General features: G+C 50.5%; 1 protein-coding gene across 1 annotated transcript in view; it reads right to left on the reverse strand.

The window, feature by feature from the left end:
- The window catches only part of GFOD1 (glucose-fructose oxidoreductase domain containing 1), a 111770-nt gene extending 86129 nt beyond the window's left edge, over nucleotides 1–25641 (reverse strand). The window contains exon 1 of the mRNA XM_039231848.1: nucleotides 24657–25641. Coding sequence (XP_039087779.1) covers nucleotides 24657–24909 — 253 coding nt within the window. The 5' untranslated portion in view covers nucleotides 24910–25641. The remainder of the gene's footprint in view (nucleotides 1–24656) is intronic.
- Nucleotides 25642–26304: the final 663 nt, after the last annotated feature.

Genomic DNA, 26304 nt, shown 5'->3' on the forward strand with positions numbered 1-26304 from the left:
CCCATCGTCAGTCAAGGTTGACTCTTATTACAGGAACTTTTGGGGGAGGGGGAGCGGGAGGGGGAGAGCGAGAGAGAAATCGTCTCTTCTCCAGTCCTTTCCTGGGTCCCTTAATTTTGCCAGCGGGGCCTTGAGGTCAGCGAAATAATGGGTCTTTTGAAATTCCAACTGCTAGAATTTAAACAAATTCTGTCCTCCTCCAACATAATCACTAGCTCCGCAAACCACATGCCCCCCAAAATAACGCGCACCCACCCTCACGGTTAACCTAGGCACCCACATTCCCACTGCTGTCTTCCTCTGGGCCAAGACACCTGGTCTGGAGGGAGGAGAGAGCAGACCGCCCCGGGTTCGGGTCATAGACGCCATCCACGGAGCTCAGCAAGTCCGGGAAGATGGGCTGCTAAGATTTCATTAAGCAGAAAGCGTCTCTCTTTTCAAACTGTCAAGTCACACGGGTGAGCGGTTAAGCAGCTGCAAGGCAAGAAGGGAAAGGTTTCTTAAGGAGCCTTTAAAAATGCAGAGCACGTTATCTGTAACACGGCCCAGGGCACTCAATTAACTGTATGCCCCGAGACAGCATCCAGCCTGGCTCTCCTGACCACGAGAATCCAGAAAGGTGCAGCTAGCAGGCATGGTGGCCATCAGGGAGCCCAGCATCCCACTTTACGGATGCGGCACCCAAGGCCTGGGGGTGTGGGACAGGCGGTGTGGCAAGGGAGGGGGCTCACTGCCTATGCCTGGTTAGAGGCAGGGTGGTACCCCAGGTCTGTGCTGTCCAGCACAGGGGCCTCGAGCCGGACGCAGCTACTTACATGTAAATTAATTAAAATGGAATGAAATAGGGGCGCCCGGGTGGCTCAGTTGGTTAAGTGTCCGACTTCAGCTCAGGTCATGACCTTGTGGTCCGTGAGTTCAAGCCCCACGTTGGGCTGTACGCTGACAGCTCAGAGCCTGGAGCCTGCTTCGGATTCTGTGTCTCCCTCTCTCTCTCTCTCTGCCCCTCCCCTGCTTGCTCGCACACGTGCTCTCTCTCTCTTGCTCTCTCTCTCTCGCTCTCTCTTAAAAATAAACGTTAAAAAAATAAAATGGAAAAAATATAAAATTCACTTCTTCATTTGCCTGGCCATGTCTCACCATGTCTCACGTGCTCAACAGACACATGGGTCCTGTGTTGGACAGCGCAGAACAGAACATTTCCATCATCACAGAAAGTTCTACCGCACGGTACCGCTTAGAATCACATGACTTCCAAGTTCTGCACTCCCCCAGGGTCTGGGTCTCATGTTTATCGCAGGTTTCCACCCATTAAGCATCGTCAAATCAGTTCCATGGGACAAAGCCAGCTTTCCTTCTCCAGAATGAAATAGAACAGAAAATATCAGAGTGCCTCATTTGCCAATGAAATACGGGTAATGCCAGGTCATTTTTCAGTTTTATGCAATTTTACTGCCACACATACATGCATTATCCATATCTATGTATTTATAGTTATGTATCTACTCGGCCAAAGCGTAAAATGTGTTCCTTCCTGCAGGTCAAAGTCAGAGAACGTTAGATCCTCTCACTACAGTGTGATCTTTGTCTATGGACATTTACATGCTTTTGTGCCCATTCCTCTTCCCCTTTTCCAGATGATTCAAATCACAAGGGAATGAGACCGAGCACTGACCCCATAGCACCACACACGGGTTTTCCTCCAGACCTGATTTTCCCTGTGTGTTCTTCCCTATTTGTCCATTTCCGAGCCAGGCAACTGGAAGGCTCAGGCACTTGTCTGGGCCCCAGAGCCCACACACGAGCAGCGGCGGAGGGGAAGGTGGGCAGACAGACCCACAGCTGAGCCGACACCGGTTCTGTGGCTCTTCTCCAAGCACAGCAGCACAGAGACTCGTCAGAACATCAACCGCAAAGATTAAGAAATGCCCAGATGCCTGGGGGGCTCAGTCGCTTAAGCGTCCAGCTTCGGCTCAGGGCATGATCTCGCGGTTCATGAGTTTGAGCCCCGCGTCAGGCTAGATGCTGACAGCTCAGAGCCTGGAGCCTATTTCGGATTCTGTGTCTCCCTCTCTCTCTGTTGCTCCCCCACTTGCATTGTCTTTCTCTCTTTTTCTCTCTCTCAGAACTCAAGATTAAAAAAATATAAATAAATAAGTCAGCAGACTCTGAGTAAAGCAGGCCCTTCTCCATAATGTGGGTGAGCCTCATCTAATCACTTGAACGTCTTAATACACAAAGACGGATCTCCCCTAAAGAAAAGGGAATTTGGTCAGCAGACTGGCCTTTGAACTTGAACTACATCACTGACTCTTCCAGGGTCTCCAGCCCGCTGTCCTGTCCTATGGATTTCAGATTTGCCAGCATCTAGGATCCACCACTGCACAAAACAATTTCTTAAAATAAATCTCTCTCTTTATACATGAACCTCCCTCATTGGTTCCGTTTCTCTGGAAAAACAGAAGTTTCCCTGACTATACACACTCGTACTCTGTCCAAAGAAAGCCTCCTCATTGTTCAAGGCTCTCTCCAATACCACCTCCTCTGATTTCCTCTGTGAGAACAATTTCCTGTTATAATAAAGTTTGGGAAGCACTGTTTTAAACGAAGCTCCTTAACTGGGAGGAGCATTAAAACATACCAGCGCCTAGGGACCACCTTCAGGGACCGACTGGTCTGCGGTACAGCTGGACATCAGAAAGTTCGGGAACAGGGGCTCCTGATGGGCAGCTGCACTTGAGAATCTCCATAAATGATCCCCTCGTTGTTATAAGAGGAATCGAGACAGCGAGGTCAAGAGACTGTGTCAGGCCACATAGCGAGGGACTATCAGAAACAGGACCCTACCCAGGTTTCCTGTGTCCCTGAAAATGTTAGCGAAAGAGAAAACAGATCTGTATGCACGATCAGCAAATTTAAAACGAAGGCTGGGCCATCCAACACCCGGCTGACAAAGACATTGTCGTTGACATCAACTGTCTCCTTTGTAAAGAGGAGCAGACAGGATTCTCCACGAATTCACAGAACCACTCCGTTTAGGCTGGATCTCAGGAACCCTTCCCTTTTATGACTGTCAAGCACTGAAGCCATGTGTAAAATCAGTGCTGGGAAAGACATGAGCCACCCCTACTTCCCGGTCTAGGGTGACCCAAAAATGTCCCACGCCAACACACTGGCTTCTTCCTTTTGTACTGGTCCCCGGGCTCTGCTTACATAACTTCTGTGAAAGGTACAAGATGATGCTAATAGCACGCCTTCTTAGCATCCTCGCCATATGGATTCCCCAATCTGAGTTAGAAAACAAATAGCTGTTTCCCTTCAAGACTCTCTCTGGGTGTTATCTTGATGCTGACCTGGTGACGTCCACTCATTCTGCTGCCAGGGGTTACGATCAGTAACAAGAGGCTTCCCCCCATCGTGTAGTCACGTCACCCGCTCTTTTAGGAAGGGTGACGACATGCGGAGGAGCCCATCTTGGTACCAGCGTGGACGCCAATTACCCAAGTGTGACAAGGTGACGTTCTCTATGGTCCCCCCTCTGGCCTCCTGTAAACCACCCCCAGGACCATGTCAGGCCTTGAGTCAGCTGGGATGAATACACCTTTGACACGGTGTATTTCTCTGACGTGAAGAAGTATCTCCACTGTTGTTGACAGTGCAATAGTTCCTTTCGGGCAAAACTACATCTTTCCTTCTTGCAACCGAGCACACTCTGCTTAATGAGGCACGGCAGGAAAAACTCACCCCCAACACACACTGTGCAGATAAATTTGTGCCCAGAAATTATACTGAACCACGCGGAGCTGCCAGCCTGACAGCTGGTAGCAGAAACTTCCCATGCAGATGTGTTCTTAGCAGTGACATTAACAGAGAGAGGGGAAAAAAAACCCAAACCCTTACTATCAAGGGCACAATGCACATCAGCAGACACACACACACACAATCACACACAGCTGGCAGAAAGCCTTCCCCTTTAAGCCACACCAACCATGCCACTTTGCCCCCAAGATACAGATAAAGGTAAAACTGCTTCCTGGTATGAAGGAGAGCTCTGTGCATCTGTGAAATAGATTAAAAAAAAAAAAAAGGTCAGACTAATCAACAATCTGGCAGCAACAGTCATAACACAGTGCTTTAAAATATTTACCGAACCAAAACATCCTGGCCAGTAAGGGCCAAGTGTTTTAAGTCACTGGAGTAGACAGACAAGGTAAGGACCTGGCAGAGACTCTTGAAAATCGACTGCGGCATCTGCATTTTTCCGTTAAGGAAACGAAAGTCTCACAGGTAAGGTCACTTGCCCAAGGTCACACAGCTAATTAGCTCTGGTGTCCGGACAAGAACCACCTGTCCAGGCTCCCAGGCCAAGACACCACCCCGCCCTAGGGAGTAGTTCCAGCACACGGTGACGACTTTTCTCAGCTCCGAGGATCTGACGCTGCCTCCCATCTATACCAGCGCGGGTCTGGCTAAATAGAAAACTTCCCGCAAAGAAACGGGAGATGCAAACATAGCAAATACATGGCTCCTGTATTCTTCTGGAAGGCTCAAGGCAAGGAGCACTTCACTCTCCACCCTGGGCCAAGTTCAGAAGGCAGAGAAAAATGATGCTACCACACCAGCCCTTTGCAGTGGTCTTTGGGTCTTGGCTGTAACAAGGTTAGAATTACAAACAAATGACCCCATAACCACGAGGCTACGGCTTCTCCCCAAATTCAGTCACATCCAATTATCCCCTGAAAATCAGCAGAGCTCCTCGACCTTCATATATCCACTTCCTAGAAGATTGCTTTTTCCCTTCAGCCAATGCTGGACTAATTTTTGCTTCACCGCAAGTGTCTGCACGTGCCTGGGGAGGGCTGTCCCAGATTCAAAAAAGAAAAAAAAAACATAGACTGTAAGAACCGGAGAGTCACCCAACAAACAATTTCCCCCAATGCTATTGTCTCTTTTTTCTTTTTCTTTTGGAAAAAATAAATTTATTTTTTCCATTAGGGTCAAAAATTGAAAATTGAAAATTTCGAGAGGAAAAGCCACCCGTAATCCCACAACCCCATAATAAGCATCATTAGGTTTCTGGCTTATTTTCCACCAGACTTTTGATTTTCGGGGTGTGTGTGTACATGTGTGTGCCTCCAATGGGCCATCGTCAGGACATAGAAATATTTCTGCATCTTTTTTCTGTACCCACAGTTATGTCATAAAAAATCCCCATAATGCTGCAGTCTTCCCATACCTCATTTCAATGCCTATTAGGTATTTAATCAGCTGTATTTGCCATCTTTGCCTAACGGTTACTCTGCTGTGAAACGCCTCTGTTGGGTTCCAGTGTTTCAATAACATAAATAAGGCTTTGCTAAACACTCGGTAGTTGTTATTTGAGGTTCTTTCCTTAGGACAGGTTCCCAGAAGTCAACCTTCCCCATCTGACTCGCTGTTGGAGAAACTGAGCCCCCCAATGAGTAAATATCTGATAAGCCGAAAGGAACATTCTCCGGAGACCCAGGCTGGATTAGCCGGGTGAGCATCGACAAGCCACTCGACTCCTCCGAGACTCAGTTTCCCTGGGGCATCAGGAGATTTGCCCGCCAGAAGCGTTCCCCATGCTGCTACTCCACGCAGCCTCCCAAGGACACAAATCACTGTCTCCCTCCTGCTTCTCTGCTTTTCACATCAGCTGCTGCGGAAAATGACTTGGCGACAGCCCGCCACGGGACCTGATTTATGTCAGCACGTGGGAGCTGCACGGATCAAGTCCAAGGTGTGCAAAGTGGGCAGCCGTATAGGCTGCTCCTCCCCCGGTCGTCCTTGGCACCTGCTCTCTGAATCCAGGTCAGCCATGGAACAGTACAGACCTCGCTGCCTACCTGGCAGGGGGTTAGGGGGGTGACCATAAGGTACTGTGACAATAATAAACACACACAGGCTGGGACTTGGGACTTCCCAGAAGCCAGGATGTCGGGGAGGGAGTCTGTTGGTGTCTCCCGTTCTCCAGGACAGTAAGGAGGCCAGTGTGCCTGCGGCCACGGACACCTACAGGCAAATACACTGCACTGGGCCCAGAGCGACCAAAACAGATACGTCAGTCTTGTTTCAGTCTGACCCATATGACAGTTTGCCGCGTTCTTTTGGCCTCTTTTAACAAGGAGTTCTAGTCAGCAGAGAAGGGGAGACCACTAAGTAACATTTTCTCAACCTCTCAGCACACATAGTTCCCCGCGCTGTCACCTCCTCAGGTATGAAATTAGACGTGAACTCCAGTTCCGCCATCATGTCCCCTTTTTCAGACTGTATTTTTAATGTTTATCTATTTTTGAGAGAGAGAGAGAGAGAGATGCACTCAGAAGAGGGGAAGAGAGAGAGAGAGAAAGAGAGAGGGGTACACTGAGAAGAGGGGCAGAGAGAGAGAGAGGGGTGCACTCAGAAGAGGGACAGAGAGAGAGAGAGGGGTGCACTCAGAAGAGGGGCAGAGAGAGAGGGGGGTGCACTCAGAAGAGGGGCAGAGAGAGAGAGAGAGACATAGAATCTGAGGCAGGCTCCAGGCTCGGAGCTGTCAGCACAGAGCCCGACACAGGNTCCTCGACCTTCATATATCCACTTCCTAGAAGATTGCTTTTTCCCTTCAGCCAATGCTGGACTAATTTTTGCTTCACCGCAAGTGTCTGCACGTGCCTGGGGAGGGCTGTCCCAGATTCAAAAAAGAAAAAAAAAACATAGACTGTAAGAACCGGAGAGTCACCCAACAAACAATTTCCCCCAATGCTATTGTCTCTTTTTTCTTTTTCTTTTGGAAAAAATAAATTTATTTTTTCCATTAGGGTCAAAAATTGAAAATTGAAAATTTCGAGAGGAAAAGCCACCCGTAATCCCACAACCCCATAATAAGCATCATTAGGTTTCTGGCTTATTTTCCACCAGACTTTTGATTTTCGGGGTGTGTGTGTACATGTGTGTGCCTCCAATGGGCCATCGTCAGGACATAGAAATATTTCTGCATCTTTTTTCTGTACCCACAGTTATGTCATAAAAAATCCCCATAATGCTGCAGTCTTCCCATACCTCATTTCAATGCCTATTAGGTATTTAATCAGCTGTATTTGCCATCTTTGCCTAACGGTTACTCTGCTGTGAAACGCCTCTGTTGGGTTCCAGTGTTTCAATAACATAAATAAGGCTTTGCTAAACACTCGGTAGTTGTTATTTGAGGTTCTTTCCTTAGGACAGGTTCCCAGAAGTCAACCTTCCCCATCTGACTCGCTGTTGGAGAAACTGAGCCCCCCAATGAGTAAATATCTGATAAGCCGAAAGGAACATTCTCCGGAGACCCAGGCTGGATTAGCCGGGTGAGCATCGACAAGCCACTCGACTCCTCCGAGACTCAGTTTCCCTGGGGCATCAGGAGATTTGCCCGCCAGAAGCGTTCCCCATGCTGCTACTCCACGCAGCCTCCCAAGGACACAAATCACTGTCTCCCTCCTGCTTCTCTGCTTTTCACATCAGCTGCTGCGGAAAATGACTTGGCGACAGCCCGCCACGGGACCTGATTTATGTCAGCACGTGGGAGCTGCACGGATCAAGTCCAAGGTGTGCAAAGTGGGCAGCCGTATAGGCTGCTCCTCCCCCGGTCGTCCTTGGCACCTGCTCTCTGAATCCAGGTCAGCCATGGAACAGTACAGACCTCGCTGCCTACCTGGCAGGGGGTTAGGGGGGTGACCATAAGGTACTGTGACAATAATAAACACACACAGGCTGGGACTTGGGACTTCCCAGAAGCCAGGATGTCGGGGAGGGAGTCTGTTGGTGTCTCCCGTTCTCCAGGACAGTAAGGAGGCCAGTGTGCCTGCGGCCACGGACACCTACAGGCAAATACACTGCACTGGGCCCAGAGCGACCAAAACAGATACGTCAGTCTTGTTTCAGTCTGACCCATATGACAGTTTGCCGCGTTCTTTTGGCCTCTTTTAACAAGGAGTTCTAGTCAGCAGAGAAGGGGAGACCACTAAGTAACATTTTCTCAACCTCTCAGCACACATAGTTCCCCGCGCTGTCACCTCCTCAGGTATGAAATTAGACGTGAACTCCAGTTCCGCCATCATGTCCCCTTTTTCAGACTGTATTTTTAATGTTTATCTATTTTTGAGAGAGAGAGAGAGAGAGATGCACTCAGAAGAGGGGAAGAGAGAGAGAGAGAAAGAGAGAGGGGTACACTGAGAAGAGGGGCAGAGAGAGAGAGAGGGGTGCACTCAGAAGAGGGACAGAGAGAGAGAGAGGGGTGCACTCAGAAGAGGGGCAGAGAGAGAGGGGGGTGCACTCAGAAGAGGGGCAGAGAGAGAGAGAGAGACATAGAATCTGAGGCAGGCTCCAGGCTCGGAGCTGTCAGCACAGAGCCCGACACAGGGCTCGAACTCACAAGCCGTGAGATCATGACATGAGCCGAAATCAAGAGTCAGAGGCCCAGCTGCCTAAGCCACCCAGGAGCCCCTGTCTCTAGTCTATGAAAATCATACAGTCTTTGTGCATATGGACCACAGATCTTGCAATATGGTTTGCAGGCAAACACCCAAGTTTTGGAGTCAGGCAAACCTACACTGAATTTGGATGCCACTTCTCAGCTGGGTGAACCTGACCAAAAAAAAAAAAAAAAACACTTCACAGGAACAACTAGAACACGATTGCAAAAACCTACAGTTATTTGACTTGCTACCAAGAAAGCAAGCCTCTGTCAATTCAGCAAGGACATACCACCTCCTGGAAGACAGATCTGTATTTCAGATGCTGAAGTGTGAAGATCCGTGCCTTACAGTCAGTGACACGTGATGCTCAGCCACTCTATAGCTATGCTTCTCACTTGTAAGCTGCTGACTGTCCACCCGGAAGGCTGGCTGTGGGTGGGAATGAGAGGGTACTGAGCTGCGCCGGACTCTCGGACACACTGAGGGCCCGATAAAATGCCAGTTCCTCTGCCCATTTCAAAAGTGATGGGTACCGATCCTGGAATTAAAAAAAAAAAAAAAAAAAAAAAGACGAAAGGAAGAAGCACACTGGGTGGCTCAGTTGGTAAAGCATCTGACTTTGGCTCAGGTCGAACGTCATGGTCGATGATCTTGTGGGTTCAAGTCCTGCGTCAGGCTCTAAACTGACAGCACAGAGCCTGCTTGGGATTCTCTCTCTCCCTCTCTGCCCCTTCCCGCTCATGCAAGCACTCTCCCCCCTCTCTCAAAATAAATAAATTTTTAAAAAGAAAAGGGTGAGAAGGTTCTAGATAGAATATAGGCTCTTTCAGGGGCACCTGGGTGGCTCACTTTGTTAAGCGTCCGACTCGGCTCAGATCATGATCTCATGGTCTGTGGGTTCGGTCCTGTGTTGGGCTCTGTGCTGACCGCTCAGAGCCTGGAGCTGCCTCTGATTCTGTCTCCCTCTCTCTCTGCCCCTCCCCAACGTGTAGTCTGTGTGTGCGTGTCTCTCTCTCAAAAATAAATAAAACGTTAAAAAAAATTTTTAAAAGAATATGAGCTGTTTCACAGTGGATCCCATTATCTTGTACACCTCTGACCTCTCCTCCGCCCCTCCCCCCTCCATGGTCCAGAACAGCCCCACACACTTTGTAGGCACCCAACAAAGGGCAGTGAGTACAAACGCTGAACCAGTTTGAAAACTGATACCCAAGCAGGGAAGTGCTAGCAGAGGATGTGGCCAGTGCACACCCGCCCCCCTCCTGCCGGCTTCCCCAGCACCTGGACGGGACACGCACACCTGTCAGTAGGGGCTTGCCAAGGCGGGGCCGTGGGGGCTGGAGAAGGGAAAGGCGAGTGTCCCAGGCTCAGTGCACACGCCCCCTGCCATGGAATCACCCCTGCAGGCAGGCTGTGGGCGGGGCCTACTGGGGCGGATCAGCACACTTAGCAGCGCGTCTCGGTTTTTGCAGACACAACAGCTCGGAGGTGCCCCTGGGCCTCCCGGGAAAGCCAGGCTGCCAGTGTGTCCTCGCTGTGAACGGCTGTGCATATTAAGTCAGACAGGCAGCGTCCCCAGGGGGCTCGAAACCTGTCCCCCAGGACTCTCTGAGAGCAGCGCAGAGCGGTGTAAACAAATGTCCCACGTGGGCGGTGCTAGAAGGAGAAGTTTAGACAAACAGAGCCATGTGGCATTCTTTTTTCCCTCCATGTTTTTACCTGCTGCTTCACCCCCGCCCCCCCGGGGCCCCAGAGCTATTCGCAAAGGGGATGCGACAGAGCAGGAAAAAGTCTCGCTTTCCACCGCCCGCTTTGGATTATTCATATTCATGCAGGAGATGAGACGGGCTGCGAATGACACATGTCAGTAACAAGTCATCTGCAATCCCTGCTTTGCCCTTGGCTTCGGGCAAGCGACATTCTGTGGGAGGCACACTGGGCAAGCGTGGGCTCACACCCTCACCAAGGCACACTCACCACTCCCTCCCCAAGCGCTGATTAGCTAGGATTTCAAGTCCCAGTGCCCCAAGCAATGGTCACAGAAACGGGTATTGGTTTGGGGCACCTGGGTGGCTCAGCCGGTTAAGCGTCTGACTTCGGCTCAGGTCATGATCTCGCCCCATTCGTGGGGTCAAGTCCCACGTCAGGTTTTATGCTGACAGCTCAGATTGGGGAGCCTGCTTCGGATTCTGTGTCTCCCTCTGCCCCTCCCCCACTCACACTCTGTCTCTCTCTCTTAAAAATAAACATTAAATTCTTTTTTAAATAATAATAGAGTCCTTACTAATAACAGAGAAAGTCATGCCCACAACTCATTAAACTTCTACAAATTACTCATGAGACCATACACACTGTGTAGACTATCATCCTATTCGTGGGAGAAAAGGAAACACACCCAAAAGTTTGCATTTCTCAAGATTCCGCATCTAGATGGAGCATAAATGAGTGCTATGTTCACCGCTGTATCCCCCGTCTCGATTAGCACCACCCGACAGAACTTTCTACAATGATGGAAAGGTTCTATGCCACACTGCCCAATATGGAAGCCATCAGCCAGCCACACGGGACCCTCAAGGACTTGAAATGCAGCTACAGCAACTGAGGCACTGAGGGGCTTACCTGATTTAGTTTTAATTTATGTACATTTAAAGAGCCACTTAAAAAAAAAGCTACATACAAGGGTACAGCTAATGGCTAGTATATTGCAAAGCATGGATCTAGACAGTGCCTGGTATACAGCTGGTGCTCAATAAATAGCTGACCAAGGGAAGGGGAGCCTGGGTGGCTTTGTCGCGTTAAGCATCCGACTTCTGCTCAGGTCATGATCTCACAGTTCCCGCGTCGGGCTCTGCGCTGACGGCTCAGAGCCTGGAGCCTGCTTTGGATTCTGTGTCTCCCTCTCTCTCTGCCCCTCCCCTGCTCACGCTCTGTCTCTGTCTCTCAAAACATGAATAGACATTAGAAAAAAAAAAATTTTTAACCATTTCCCCTGACAGCAAAGCTGACTAAGCTCCAATAGTCTCACAACCCTGGGAGCCCTGGCCTCCTGAGGTTGACAGGTGCGTCCACATGTCATGCGCGGAGCGTCCTTCTCCAAGGAGATTCCTACATCCTTCCTTGTGCAGGGCATCACAGCCCCGCTCCAGCACTGACCCTTATGCCCAAAGGGGCTCCCCAGTACACACAGGGACACCCACGGACCCAGAAACTGCACGGGCCCTCCTCTGCTCAGTTGACCCCACTCTCTACCACAGCACGGCCCCCGGCTCCACCACACAGGCAGCTTCTGTCTTTACAAAGTCTCTCGCTGAATGGATTTTTCCAGCTCTTTTCACACCGTATGAGGCGGCCATTTGTGTTCCTCTCAAGGGCGTTCTTTCCACTGATACTGCAAGCTGTTTCCTTGCCTCCCCCAGAGCTGTGTCATCTGGGACTGTCACCATTTGGAATTGAGGGGAGAGAAAGAAGTGGAACTTCCTGCTGATGCGGCAGGGGGCGGGGCGGGGGGGGTGAATTAGCTGGCAACAAAAAAAACTTTTTCTTCATTCTAGATGAGAACACTTTCTTTTTTAATTTTGGACATTCTTTTTTTAATTTAATTTTTTAAATGTTTATTTATTTTTAAGAGAGACAGAGTGCAAGTGGGAGCGGGGCAGAGAGAGGGGGAGACGCAGAATCCCAAGCAGGCTCCAGGCGCTGAGCTGTCAGCGCAGAGCCCAACACACGGCTCGAACTCATGAACCATGATATCATGATCTGAGCCGAAGCTGGACGCTTAACCAACTGAGTCACCCAGGTGCCCCTAAATTTTGGGCATTCTTAAACTCCTCTTTGTCCTAAGCGCTCAATCATAGGAAACACATTTTTCCTCAGAGTGTTGTTCTAGAACCAGGTGGTTCCTTGAAAAGGATTTTACATCATAAAACCTTCTTCATCTTCCTTTTCAATTATTTAAATCCTACCCCCTCTCCTGGGTCCAGTATAAACCCCACCACCTCCAGGAGGTCCTCCTGGACCCTCCCGGCTCTCAGGAATTCCTCTTCCCTCAGCTTCCAGGCAGCAGGCATTATCTGCAGGATGGCCTCCTCAGGGACCCACGCTGCCTGAGGAGAAGGGCCCTGGGGACCAGCGTGGCCTTTCCTCACAGGCCCTGTTCGTTTTATCGCTAACCTCAAACCCAAGTTCCCCACTCAGCAAAACCAGAGCTCGGCAGTGAACTTCATCCAGCCTCTAGATCCAGCCCTTCTAGAAGACGGCAAGGTGGTAATTCACCACCTATTAGAGGCTGCCCCTCCAGATCTCACTCTGCTCTCAGTCTCTTATCCATGCACATAGCACTTTTGGTGAGGGGAATTCTCTGGGTTTTTTCCTCTTCCTTTTCTCCTTCTTTTTTTTTTTTTTTTTTTATATTTTTATTTATTTCTAGGAGAGAGAGAGAGACAGCGTGAGCAGGGGAGGGTCAGAGAGAGAGGGAGACACAGAATCTGAAATAGGCTCCAGGCTCCGAGCTGGCAGTCAGCACAGAGCCCGACGCGGGGCTCGAACCCACGAACTGCGAGATCATGACCTAAGCGAAAGTCGGACACTTAACCGACTAAGCCACCCAGGCGCCCCTCTCTTTCATTTTAATATCCTTTGCGGATGGGCACTGGGAGGCTACGTAGGTGGCTGACCCTTAATCCAATACTGATATTTGGGGTTATTCAACTGCCTTAGGCAAGCACCTGGCCTTTCTGTATACAATTCACCCTACTTAATCATACATTTTACTGCACTGTGGTGTGTGTGTGTGCATATGCTTATCTTCTGTCAAGAACAAAGACCGTATCTTACTATGTGAGGCACGGCTGGTCACAGCTAACGCGGTGCTATAGGCATTCAGGGGCATTTGTTACATAAAAATGAATGAAGAAGAGAAGCATTCTCCAGACACTGGGCAGAATAAGCAACTAAAAGATCCCGGACCACCTCAGATAATCTTCAAATTGGAAACCTGAACATTCGGTGCAGGGGCGCCTGGGTGGTTCAAGAGGTTAACCAACCGATTTTGTGTCAGGTCATGATCTCATGGTTCGTGGGATCCAGCCCCGTGTTGGGCTCTGTGTTGCCAGCACAGAGCCTGCTTGGGAGTCTCTCTCTGTCCCTCCCCCACTCATGCTCACTCATGTGCGCTTGCGCTGGCGCGCGCGCACTCTCTCTCTCTCTCTCTCAAAATAAACATTTGGGGAAAAAACAAAACAAGAATTTTCAGAGCATTATCAGGGCCTGGGGCAGTGCTGCTACCCAAGACCTCAGCATCCGCTCACATGGCTGTCTTGCTTTTCTAAATAATGAACTATTTCCATGAATATTTGGGAAAGCTAATTTTAGTTGGGTTGAAGAATTCGTTCAGCTGTATCTAGTTCCAAGATCAAAAAGAAAGGAGAGTATTCAAAAAAAAAACACACACAAAAAAACAACTCTATCCCAACGGAACAAGATCACAAAATCAATGCTTACAACTCAATAGGAAGAAGAAAATTCACTTGAAAATGGCTCAAGGAATCTGAAGACACAGGACTGGCTAATGATCACTCGAGAAACTTTCAACATCATTAGTCATTGGGGAAATACAAATCAAAGTCGTAATGAGATAGAACTATGCACTATCATGCCTCTACTCAAAACGGCTCCCCATATCAAGTGTTGGCGATGGTGGAAAGAAATTAGAATATCCCTACATAGCGGGTGGGAATATAGAATGGTACATATAAGGTACATATGTAAAAAGGTAAATATATACAGACCATACAACCCAGCAATTTCCCTCTTAGATATGTACCCAAGAGAAGTAGCAAAAAAAAGCCTGGGTCTACAAAAGACTTGTATGCAAATGTTCACAGCATTATTCATGATAGCTAAAAATTGGGGGCACCTGGGGGGCTCAGTCAGTTAAGTGTCGGACACTTCATTTCAGATCAGGTCATGATCGCGAGATTTGTGAGTTCAAAATCCGCATTGGGCTCTGCTCTGACAGTGCAGAACCTGCTTGGGATTCTCTCTCTCCTCTCTGCCCCCTCCCCAGCTCTTGCTCACAGGCTCTCTCTCTCTCTCTCAAAATGAATAAACTTAAAAAAAAAAATAGCTAAGAACTGGAAGAAGTACAGACATCCATCAAACTGTGACTGGTTGAACAAAATGTTGTATTTTACTCAAATATTACTCAGCAATAAAGAAAGGAATGGATTTCTGACAGATGCAACGACATAGATGAACATCAAAAACACGCAAAGTGAAAGAAGCAGACACAGAAGACTACATAGTACATTTATGTTTCATTTATGTGAGATTTCTAGGAAAAGCAAACAATAGAGACAAAACACATCTGTGGCTGCCAGGGGGTTGGGGTGAGAATGGGGACCAACCTCAAACAGACATGAGGAAACTTTCTGGGATGTTGGAAGTGTTTTTAAAAGTTTTTGCACGACGGTATACATTGACTAGAAGCCACTGAATCTCAACGGGTGACTCTCATGATACACAAAGCTTATCTCAATAAAGCTATTTAAAAAAAGCAATTTAAAAGCTACATCCCAACTTCATGGAGCTTCGAAACTCTACAGTTTCAATTTAGAGGTATTATGCTAACTGAAGAGCCTCTGACTACCATAAAAGCTATTGCAGTTGGACATTAGAAATTTTCAAAAACAATTCCTATCATTTGAAGGTCAAGTTTTTTTCTGCATGTTTAAATACTCACAGAGCATTAACAATTCTCAAGGAAAGTCTAAATAAACTCCAAGGCATCCTAAGCTTGCTTAAACCTGAGAAGCCAGCTTCCCCAAAGCCCTGCTGACAGAGGAGGAACTGGTCAGGGTAATGGGTCCATGCGGCTCTCAGCAGTGAGGGTTCTAAAGCCTTTTCCCCCAATTTCCCCCCCTGGTGGAGTCTTAAACCAAAAAGATCTTTTGCCTTCAGGGTCTTCCTGTCCTAGAAGACAAGGCTTGGGGCACCTGGGTGGCTCAGTGGGTTAAGCGTCCAACTTTAGCTCAGGTTATGATCTCTCAGTTTGTGGGTTCGAGCCCTGCGTCAGGCTCTGTGCTGATAGTTCAGAGCCTGGAGGCTGCTTTCAGATTCTGTGTCTCCCCTTCTCTCTGCCCCTCCTCTGTTCATGATCTCTGTTTCTCAATAATAAATATATGCTAAAAAAAAATTTTTTTTAGAGGACAACACTCAGAGCGCTCTCCTCAGGGCCCACAATCACTGCTGAACTCAACAGAACAGCTTCAGCACCAACGAGCCTTGCCAGCCCCACGCTTGTGTGACACATCTGCCAGACATGGCACTGCCCGGCTTGCCTGGCCAAGTGGACATGACCCAGGCAAAATCCGTGTTCATCAGAGTACTCCAAAGAAACCGAACCAATACAGGGTGGGCAGTGGATAGGGGTGGAGGGGAGAGAAAGGGAAAGGGGAAGAGTGGGAGAGAGGAAGAAGAGGGGGGAAGGGAAGGGGAGGGAGGGAGGGAGAGACGATGGGCAGGGGAGGGAGAATAAGGTAGGTTTCTTTTTAAGGAACTGGTTCATGCAATTATGGGGACCCGTAGGTCCAAAATTTGCAAGGCAGACTAGCAGGCTGGAGACCTAAGGAAGAGTGGATGCTACGGTTTCCGGTGTGCAGGCGGTCTGAAGCTATGAATTCCTCTTCCCCAGGGACCTCTATCTGCTTCCTGACTCCTGACTCCTTGGAGGCCCTATGCTCACATTTGGGCACAAAGCGTCTATGCCTCAGGGCAGGCCGCTGCAGGCACACGCCTAGCAGGAGATACACAGCCCTAACACTCCGTGCAGCCAGTCAAGGGTATCCACTCTCCCATCGCTTATTTTACAAACACGCACACCCTGACTTTAATAATAATGACGACCAGGTTGGCATTGGATCATCACACGCGTCTTTCTTCTTCCCGCTGTTCTACTGTGGTTCTTATACAAGCAGCAAAATGCCAAATGTCTATTTCAAGAATGCGGCTAAACTTACAATATCAAGAAATATCTACATTGGTAAAACCTTCTCCCGAGTGTGTGTGCTTAGAATCAGCACCGTGTGGGAGTGTGGCCCAGCTCGGGATGACTGCTCGTAACCCCTCCACCCCTACTTCCCTGCAGTAGAGGGTCCCCCACGTTACAAGATAACCTCCAAAGGACCAAGCCAGGGGCAAGCCTCAGACACAGCGGAGACAACGGCAAGTGGGGACCGATGGTATCTGTATTTGGGAGTCCCGGCCACCATATTTGGTGTTCTGTCCACCACGTGGACCCAGGAAGCAGAGAAGGCTGGTCTGAAGAGGGACAGGGGAGGGGCGCCTGGGTGGCTCAGTCCGTTAAACGTTCGACCTCGGCTCAGGTCGTGATCTTGCCGTTTGGAGTTCGAGCCCCACATCGGGCTCTGTGCTGACGGCTCAGAGCCTGAAGCCTGCTTCGATTCTGTCTCCCTCTCTCTCTGCCCCTCCCATCTCATGCTCTTGTCCTTCTCCTTCAAAAATGAATGTTTAAAAAAAAGAAGAAAAAGAAGGACCGGTGATGAGGACAACACATGGAGAGAAGCAAAGCACAAAATGATAAAATTCCAGTTCATAGTTTCCAGGCACCTCCTGAGACCTCAGCTACGGCCCTGCCCCTAAGCCCTGTGAGGACCCGGCATCCTTCTCACAGGGGATGATAAATCTCCGCAGGAGCTTGGTGAGGTCCTGGGAACACCATCAGCACCTTCTAGATCATGTATCTATGAAGCAAGTACTGGATTCTCAGCAAATTCCACATGTGGAGCTTGGCTTATGCACATTTCCTCTAAAAAAAGGATAATAATAACTTTCAACTGTATTTCCTGAATCTAGCAGGAGAGAATCACCTCTTTTAAAGTATGAAACACAAATCTTCAAAAGTACCGGGGTTGGGGGAGGGTGCCTGGGTGGTTCAGTCAGTTGAGCATCCAACTCCTGATTTCAGCTCAGGTCATGATCCCAGGATTGTGGGATAGAGCCCCGCATCAGGCTCTGTATTAAGCATGGAACCTGCCTGGGATTCTCTTTCCCTCTGCGCCTCTCCCCTGCTTATGCTCTTGCACTCTCAAATTAAATAAAAATAAAAAAAAAAAGGTACCATTTGGAATAAGTTGAAGAATTGATCACATCAAGAAGAAATAGAATAAAATTTATAGAGTTTACTCAGAGAACGGGTGGGGGGCATGGGCTCTTTACACACCCCCCTCTCACTTTAATTGTCATACCAACCTTGTATGATAGTATCTTTTTTTTTTTTTTTTTTTTTTTTTTTTTTTTTTTTTTTTTTTTTTTTTTTTTTTTTTTTTTTTTTTTTGAGAGAGAGAGAGAACAAGCTTGGTAGGAGGCAGAGGGAGAAGAGGAGAGAGAAATCTTAAGCAGGCTCCACACCCAGCACAGAGCCCAACATGGGGCTCAGTCTCATGGCCATGAGATCACCTGAGCTGAAATCAAGAGTCGGACACTTAACCAACTGAGCCACTCAGGCGCCCCCTAGGATAATATCTTTAAGTCCATCTTATTGGCCAGAAAATTGAGGCTCGGCAAGGATGATTACACAGCTGTGTCCTGCCAAGCTACTCCATCAGCAGCAGTTCTGTGAATCACAATCTCGTCTACAATGACAGGCCACGACTACCCTCCATCAAAATATATAACTAATTACCCGTGTATTTCCTTCTTGGTGAAACCTTTAAAACAAGCTATTTTTTTTTAATTCTTCCCTAGTTTCGGGATCAAAATGTCCAGTTTCTTCATTTGGCTTTTTCTCACTTCAATTTCAACTTCTGCAGAATCGTACGTTTTCCAAGCCAGAGGTCATCAGCAAAATAATCACCCAGCTGCACCTAATTTCAGTTAGATGAATTGGGGTTGGTGAGCCTTGGCTTTTCCTAACAGTACAGAGTCATTTCTGCATGGACATGATGCCCTAAGGCTCCCTCAACCCTCCGGCAAATTCAGAGACCAAAACCACTGCTCTCAGTGCTGAGCGGGCAGAAACTCGGGAGAGAAAAACGCAAGTGCCTTTTCCACCCTGTGTTCGGAGAGAAAAACATCCAGAAGAGACTTCGAGGGGGAGCTAGAAATGTGGGTTCTGCTGGGATCTCAGAATGGTGACTACCAAGTACAAAAGCGACGTCTGATTAGCTACAGCTGTCTCTCTGCGTGCGTGGCAACGCCGACCGTCCCCGTTTTCCGGCCCAGCAGCCCGTGTCCACCCTGGGCAACTGTGGACACTGCGACGTAGGGGTGGGAAAGGGCATGGAGCTCCGGGCAGGATGCCGCACAAGTCAGGCCAAGGTCAATGTGCAGCACCGTCAAAGCTCAACGAAACTCCGCAGCCTTAAGCGCCATCCCAAAGGGGCCTTCCATCCCATGAAGAGGCTTCCTCCCCCACCCCACCCCCACCCCCGTTTCCAAAAACTGGGGCAGGGACCAGGAAAACAGAGGTCGTCATATCACACACAAAGGCAACAGATACTTTAGCACAGTCCCTCCCCCCCACCCCTCCCCCCCCAGCAGGTTAATTATTCATGGCGAAGTTGGTAAGTTGGTCTTGTTTTCCCAAAAGGCAGAGAGCCATCATCACATCTCCATGTCCGGCTGCCCCAATGCCCACATCACCCTGGACAGAAACTCTGCATCTTGGGTCCCACCCCCAGAATCTGCCTTTTCATAAGCTCTCCAGGTGGTGAGACCGCATGTGAATGTCTGGGAGACACCAGGCTACTTGTACGCAGGACAAAATGTGCCTTATCGATGGATCCATCCTGTTTATAACCTTTTGCCTTCCCCGAGCGTCCATGCGTTCACTAAGTAGGCATTCGTTTGTCATTTGGCAAATATTTACAGGATGCCTACTAAGTGACTCAGCGCCTGGCACTGTCTAGGGGAGATAAGGCCACCCCGGTGAGCAATGCGAGCATAGGCTCCACTGCAAAGAACTTTCTTTCCAGTTGGGAAGCTAAACACCCAACAAGAGAGCAAGCAAACAAATGAAGGGGGGCATCACACACAGCGACAGTGCGACCAAGAGCATAAAGAGAGTGTAGAGGTAGAACTGAGAAGTGTGGGAAAGAACTTCCGGTTGGAAGAGGAGACTCAGAAAGGCCTCTCTCTTGACATAACCTCACAGCTGACTGGTGAACGTCAGAATGAGCTCGCCATTCAGAGAGGGAGGGAGAGCCTTCCAGGCAGAGGGAAAAGCCTGTCTGCAAAGGCCCAGTCTCAGGACAGGGGGCTGGTGTGTTTGAGGAAAAAGATACAAGGTGCTAGAGGGCAGCGAGCCGGGGAGAGTGGACGGTGGCCAAGGAGGTGACAGCGACTACTAGGCAGGGCCAGGTCAGGCCAAGAAAGCAAATGTCGCCCAAGTACCTTGGGAGACGGGCACTGAGAGATTCTGAGCAGGGAATGACATGCGCTGTATATACAGATATATGGCACTCGCCTCTTGTAGAGAGTCTAGACTGGATAAGGAACAAGAGAAGACCTAGGGAGCCAGCGTTTGGCTCGTTGCACATTCTAGGTGCAGCAGGACAGGTTGGAGACAGGTGCAGACTGACCCCAAAGGCTGGCTGAGAGCTTGTGCTGATTAGATACACGAGGCAAGTGAGACCATCCTTTGGGCACCAGGCAGTCAAGGGCCTTGCAGACAGAGGCGTACGAGGAAACCCACAAAGAGCAGTGTCATTTCAGACATCGGTTAATTTAGCAACATCTTTGCTAAAGGAAATGAGTACATACTTTTTGACCAGCCCCTGGCGTATCTATCCTATAAGCACATTTGTGGGCGCGCAAAATGCCATAGCTTCTAGGCTATTCGTTATATGTTTATATAAGCAAAGGATCGGGAATAACTCAAATGCTGAGTAGCAGGGAACTGGCTAAAATAAATGTTGACTTATCCCTACAGTGAAATACTACGCAGCCAAAAATAGGAACAAGGATACTATCATATGTGGTTTTTTTATATACGTATAGTTGGGTGTGTGTATGTGTGTGTGTGTGTCTTTTCAAGACTAACATGGTGGCATGACAAAAGTATATTAACAGCACGTATGGCATGGAATGGTACCAGCTATGTAAAAAAAGGTCTTAAAAATCTTTAAAAACATATTTAAAATTTTTACCACGTGAATATAAAGCCTATCCAAAATAACTAAATAAAATTTAAACTTTACACAAACGCACTAGAATAGGTGGGGAAAAAGATGGGGGCACGTGGTGCTGGGACCACCATAGGGTACGTGAGGGGTGAGATGGAGAAAGGGGGAGACTTCCAGGAGGGGGTAACACAGGGGCGGAGTCTCCCAGGATGGACAGGCATCCCTCACAAGCCAAGGCAGAAGGTGTTCCAGACAGAGGCATGAACATACAATCAAACAGGGTCCGTCCAAGAGCACACTGGTAGTTTTGGGTTTCGCTGAAGCTCATGGGGTTCCAGAAAGGCCAGCAGGGTATGAGCCGGGACAGGCTGATCCAAAGCCAGCCCTTGCCTGACATGCCAAGCAGTTGGGACTCTTCCTAGGAGTGACGAAAGGGGGACACAGTGACATGATCAAGTGCGCAGTTCTTCAAGGAAATTCTGGCAGCGGTGTGGAAGATGGAGAGAGGGGGTGGGGAGGAGGGGCAGGCTGGTGCCTACTTCAGAAGCCCAGGGGCTGCCTGGGTAGCTTGGGCAGTCGGTTGGGCAGCTGGGCAGCTGACTTCGGCTCAAGTCATGATCTCACGGTCCGTGGGTTCGAGCCCCGCGTCAGGTTCTGTGCTGTCAGCTCGGAGCCTGGAGATTCTGGGTCTCCCTCTCTCTCTGCCCCTCCCCCGCTCAAGCTCTGTCTCTCTCGGTCTCAAAAATAAAATAAACATTAAAAAATTAAAAAAAAAAAAAAAAGCAGCAGCAGCAGCCAGGTACAGCCCTCTTTCCTTCTGTGGAGGAAGCAATGATAGCAAAAAAGGAACAGATACAAGAGAGAACTAATTCCATGGGTGGGCCAAACAGGAAAAAGGGATAATTCTACATCTCACACGAGCTACTACGATCAAGAGAAGGAACTGAGGAAAGCAGCAAGGTTAGGGGATGGAAGAGGAAGGCAGAATGGTGGTGTTCATGCCCCCGGTGGTATCCCCTTGAGCAATTCCACTCAGGTCACTGGATTTTAGTTGCCTTACTTGTAAAATGGGGATAACATCTATCTCAGAGGACTATTCCCATCACGAAATGAAACGTTTTCCACACTGCACCTCCCATACGGCCTGGCACACGGTAGGTTTTCAATAAAAGGCAGCCTTGGGCACTGGAGAGATTGTAAAAAAGAACAGTAGAAAAGTCTCTACCACAGAGAAATGCCTAGTTTGCCAAAGTAGGGTTTTCAAGGGAATTTTTAGAAATTAAAGGAGGATGTATGTGATTCTATTTCTTTGAGTTTATTTCTTTGAGAGAGAGAGAGAGAGAGAGAGAGAGAGAGAGAGAATCCCAAGCAGGCTCACACTGTCAGTGCAGCGCCCAATGCGGAGATCAAACTCATGAACCATGAGATCACGACCTGAGCCCAAATCAAGAGTCAGACACTTAACCGACTGAGCCACCCAGGTGGCCCTATGATTTTATTGATTCCAAGTGTCATTCCTCAATGGTCCCCAGACTAGCCCTTACCTTGACAGGCCTGAGACCAGGGATGAGTATGAACAGAGGGCCCTAGACCACTGGCCACGGCTGGGCAAGCAACTCAAAGCCCAAGCCTTTGCCAAAAGAAGGCCAATTCACTAGGACCAGTCGAGACTGGCTTGTTTCAATTCCAGGCAAACACCAGCATCTATAAACCCCCAACAGCCAAACCAGCTCTGTAACTGTCTGGGCTGTTTCACTTCCTGTGTTGTGTGTGCTGAACCTCTAACCGTGACAGCAAAGCACACCGAGATGACCATCGCGCTACAGACTTGCAGGTACATCGTGAAAGGATTTTCCGATAAAGATGAAGTGGGGAATGAGACCGAAGTCCAGCCACATCTAAAGTCGATGCCCCCCTTCATTGTCTGTAATTATAAATTACCTCATATGACCTGCAAAATTTACCAGGAGTTAAAAAAAAAAAAAAGTTCAAGACTTACTACAAAACATATAAACAAAACTCTCTTCCTTAGTCATGCTTATTAAACTAAGTCTCTTTTGTAAGCCTCTTTGCTTGGCTTTGAAGAGGTAACTCAGGTTAGTCTTGTCAAGGGAAAAAAAAAAGTCATGGGGATTTTTGAACCCCCAATAAGAAGAGAAGTATCCAGAAACATATAATTTGTGCCACTTCTTTCCAACTCTGAGCCCCCAAATGCTCTCTTGACTGAAGTAAGAGATGGTCAAGAAACAGGACCATGCTTGTCCCCCAAATTGCCACTCTCCTGGTGACGTGCCGTGGGGGTGCTGACCTGCATGACTGTGCTACCACAGTGGAGGGAAGCGACGTTACAAGGTCTCTCTGATGTGACCAGGCATAAGCTCTCCAGCAAAAACAGAGCTCAGGACAGACCTGGCGGGTCCCAACTGGCCTAACCGAGTTAGGCCACAGGAGGGTTATGACCTATTTGACAATGCACAGGTGCGCTGTAAGCCCAAAGGTCAGCTACCCTTTATATTCCATCAAGCAGAAAAGAAGAGCCAGAACCCAACCCAACGACATTCAATTCAAGGCCAAAGAAAATAAACAACAAAGGTCAGAAACTTAATAAAAATTAACATGAAAACGGACAGCCTTGAGCAGCCTCCTGAGGAATTCTATCAGACGTCCCAGCTGAATCAAGAGCAGAATGGCCTAATTTTTTTCAAAAATGGTTCTCTAGGAAGAAAGAGTTCTGCTTTCTGTCTGCGGATTCCGAAGTTCATTAAAATATACGTACACTTCGCCTACCCTAAACCCAAGCCCCTTGTTAAAAAAATAAAACAGCCCTTCCCAGATTACATAAATTACCATTGACTTCTCGGTACTGTCCCTGCCCTTCCCTTGAAACTCTTCTTTAATGTGGCGTCCTGGGCCATAAGCTTTGTCTCTTTCCTCAACAATAAAAATTCCAACTTTCAAGGGTGGGCGGTACACTTTCTGGGAGAGTTAGAGAGCGATATTCTTGGGATATTGTCTTAGGTATGTATGAGTTAGAACTGCTGACGGATGGACAAAATATGCGCTTCTTTTTGCTCTGGGCACGCTAAGCGGCTTCTGGTGTGTGCTCTGAGATTGTCCAGACTGCCTGGCTTCTAGGGGGGAGGAGGGGGGTACCGGATGGCGAGGCGCGGTGAGCTCATTCCCAACCTGCTTGTCAACATCAGACTCGGGAACTTTCCCCACGGTTATTAAGGAAGGACTGTCACATGCTCCCATGTGAAAGGGGCTGCGTGGGGCTTTTTCCCCACGCAAAGCATCCATGCCTCTGAAACTACTATGTCCATCCCCTAAAAATTCAAGATCTATTATTTCAAACCCACGCACAAGGCAATTCCTGAGCTAAATCCCCCTGGTTTTATCAAACCGGTGGTTACTAACCCATGACCTTCTGGACGACGTCCCCATAAATCCGCCTCCCCCCCGCGCCATCCAACCACTCCCGCCGCCCTCGCTTACAGCCAAGATTTAATAATTCCAACTGATCGTCAGATTCTAATCTCACACCAAACCAACAGCAGAAAGAAGCAAACTGGCCGAGCAGGGCGTCACAGCTACTCGGGATCAGGTAGTCTCCCGCCCCCAGGAAAACCAGGCACACGTGTGGGGGCCCTTCTTTCGGGTGTTCCTGGGCGCGCACTCGCCGCTCCCAGGCGCGCACCCACGCACACACTCGGGGCGCTCCCGGCACGCTGGGGACTGCGTTTCCTCTCCCTCACGGCAGCCCATGCCCAGTCCTCAGCCTCGGATCAGCCTGGTGGACAGGAGCAACACACGCCTCCTCCAGCCTCCGCGCCACACACGTGGGAAGGCGTCCAGGTGGTGCCAGAAGGGAGGAGAGAAGCGCAGAGGCTGGGAAGGCCGGGGAGAAGGAAGGAGGGAGGTCCGAGTGGCCTGTGGCATCTCGGGTCCCCGGGCCGGCGGAGATGCCTCGGAAGCCTGGAGGATGGAGAGGGCGCGAGCGCAGAAGAGCAGCGGGGAAGGAAGAGAAGGCTCGAGAGGAGGGGGCAGGGGGGAGGGGGTCGCTCACCCAGGGTTTTGACGGCGATCTGCCTGGTGAGGGGCGGCGGCAGGTTGATGCACACCAAGTCCACGTCCTGATGCAGCAGCACCTCGTCAATGCGGCTGGTGTAGAAGGGGACGCTCATCTCCTTGGCCAGCTCCTCCGCTTCCTCCTGCGTGCGGCCCCACAGCGCCTTCACCGCGAAGCCCTCGTCTTTCAGCAGCGGGATGATGACCCGGGCCGTGAGGCTGGTGCCGAACACGCCCACCCCGGGAAGCATGGCTGCTCCGGTCCGCCGGGTTCTGCTTCAGCCCAGATCTCCGGTCCAACACGCTCACGCACACCACTCTGGCCAGTCCTGCGCCCGGCTCGCCGCGGTGCGCCAGCCGCCCGTGCAACCGGGCAAGGCGCCCGGGTGCCGAGAGCGCACCGAGCTGCAAGGCGGAGCAGGCTCGGGGCGCCTCAGTACGGCGTCTGCTGCAGTGTCCGCCACGCGGGGCTCTCGTCCCTCCCGGAGGCGGCGGCAGGGACGCCCCCGGGGCGCCCGAGGCCCCGAAGCCCCGCGGAGCCCCGGCTCAGGCAGCGCCCCCGCCGCAGCGCCCGCCGGCTCCGCGAACCCCGCCGAGGCCGCCCCATGGCCGGCTCATCCCCGCGCCCGCGCCGCCGCAGCCCGGGACCCGCTCTCTCCCGCGTGGTCTCCGCAGCCGGCGAGTCGCACCCCCTGCCAGAGCACGGACCGCCGCGGCTGCAGGGTCCCGGTCTCTCCCCCGCCCTCGGCTCCGAATGAAATAATCCAGCGGCCACCAGGAGGCCGGCTAGGCGCGCTGCTCGGAGGGCGCCGGACGCGGATCTGGAGCTGCAGCGCGGCGCCGGCGGCCACGACCCGGCGCCAGGCTTCTCATTCTGCTGCCATGTTCGCTCGCGGCGCGGCTCGGGCGGCCTCGGCCCCAGGCCGGCGGCTCGGGCTCCGGGATCCCGCGGGGACGAGGGCGGAGTTGGGGAGTTTGGCTGTCAGCAGCCGGGTGTTGCTGCGCCGCCCCCGCCGCTGCGCCGCGCGCCATTGGCCGCCGCGCGCCGCCCCCGCCCCCGCCGCCGCGGGCTCCCGGAGCGCGCCGCGCGGGGCCCAGGAACCCAGCCCGGCTCCTCCCCGGCCCCGCCCCGCGCGCCTCCGGCCCCTCCGCCGCTTCCCTTTCTTCGCCCTCACCTCCCCCCTCCCCTCCTCGCCTCCTCCCACACCCCGCCCCAAGCGGGCCAATAAGTCCACCCCGGCCGGGCGCGCCCCGATGGGCTAGGCGTCGGTCCCTGGGAGGGGAGCGGCGGGCGCCCCGGCTAGGGGGTGGGGGGGTGGGGGTGTAACCCAGCGAGGTGTGAGCCGCGCGGCGGGAGCGTTTCCTACGTGCCGAGAACACCCTGGGGAGGCTTTCCAGGCATTCCGTCTTAATCCCCGCGCTGACCTTAAGGTTATTGGAAACCCATTTGGCTGATGATGTAATTGAGTCCTGGGAAGGAAAGGTAAGTGACTCGCGCAAGGTCACACAATAGGTGGGCGGCAGGCCTGCTCCTGGAGTCCAGGCTAGGCTCCAGAGTTTGGCCGGTGAGCTGGAGAGTTCTCTCTGCTTCTAAGGGATCTCGCTCCAGTCGTGTGCCACCCTTCCCGTCGCGCGTGCAGGGTCCA

Source organism: Hyaena hyaena, unplaced genomic scaffold (assembly GCF_003009895.1).
Source record: "Hyaena hyaena isolate Hyena2069 unplaced genomic scaffold, ASM300989v1 scaffold_60, whole genome shotgun sequence".
NCBI classification, from domain to species: Eukaryota; Metazoa; Chordata; class Mammalia; order Carnivora; family Hyaenidae; genus Hyaena; species Hyaena hyaena.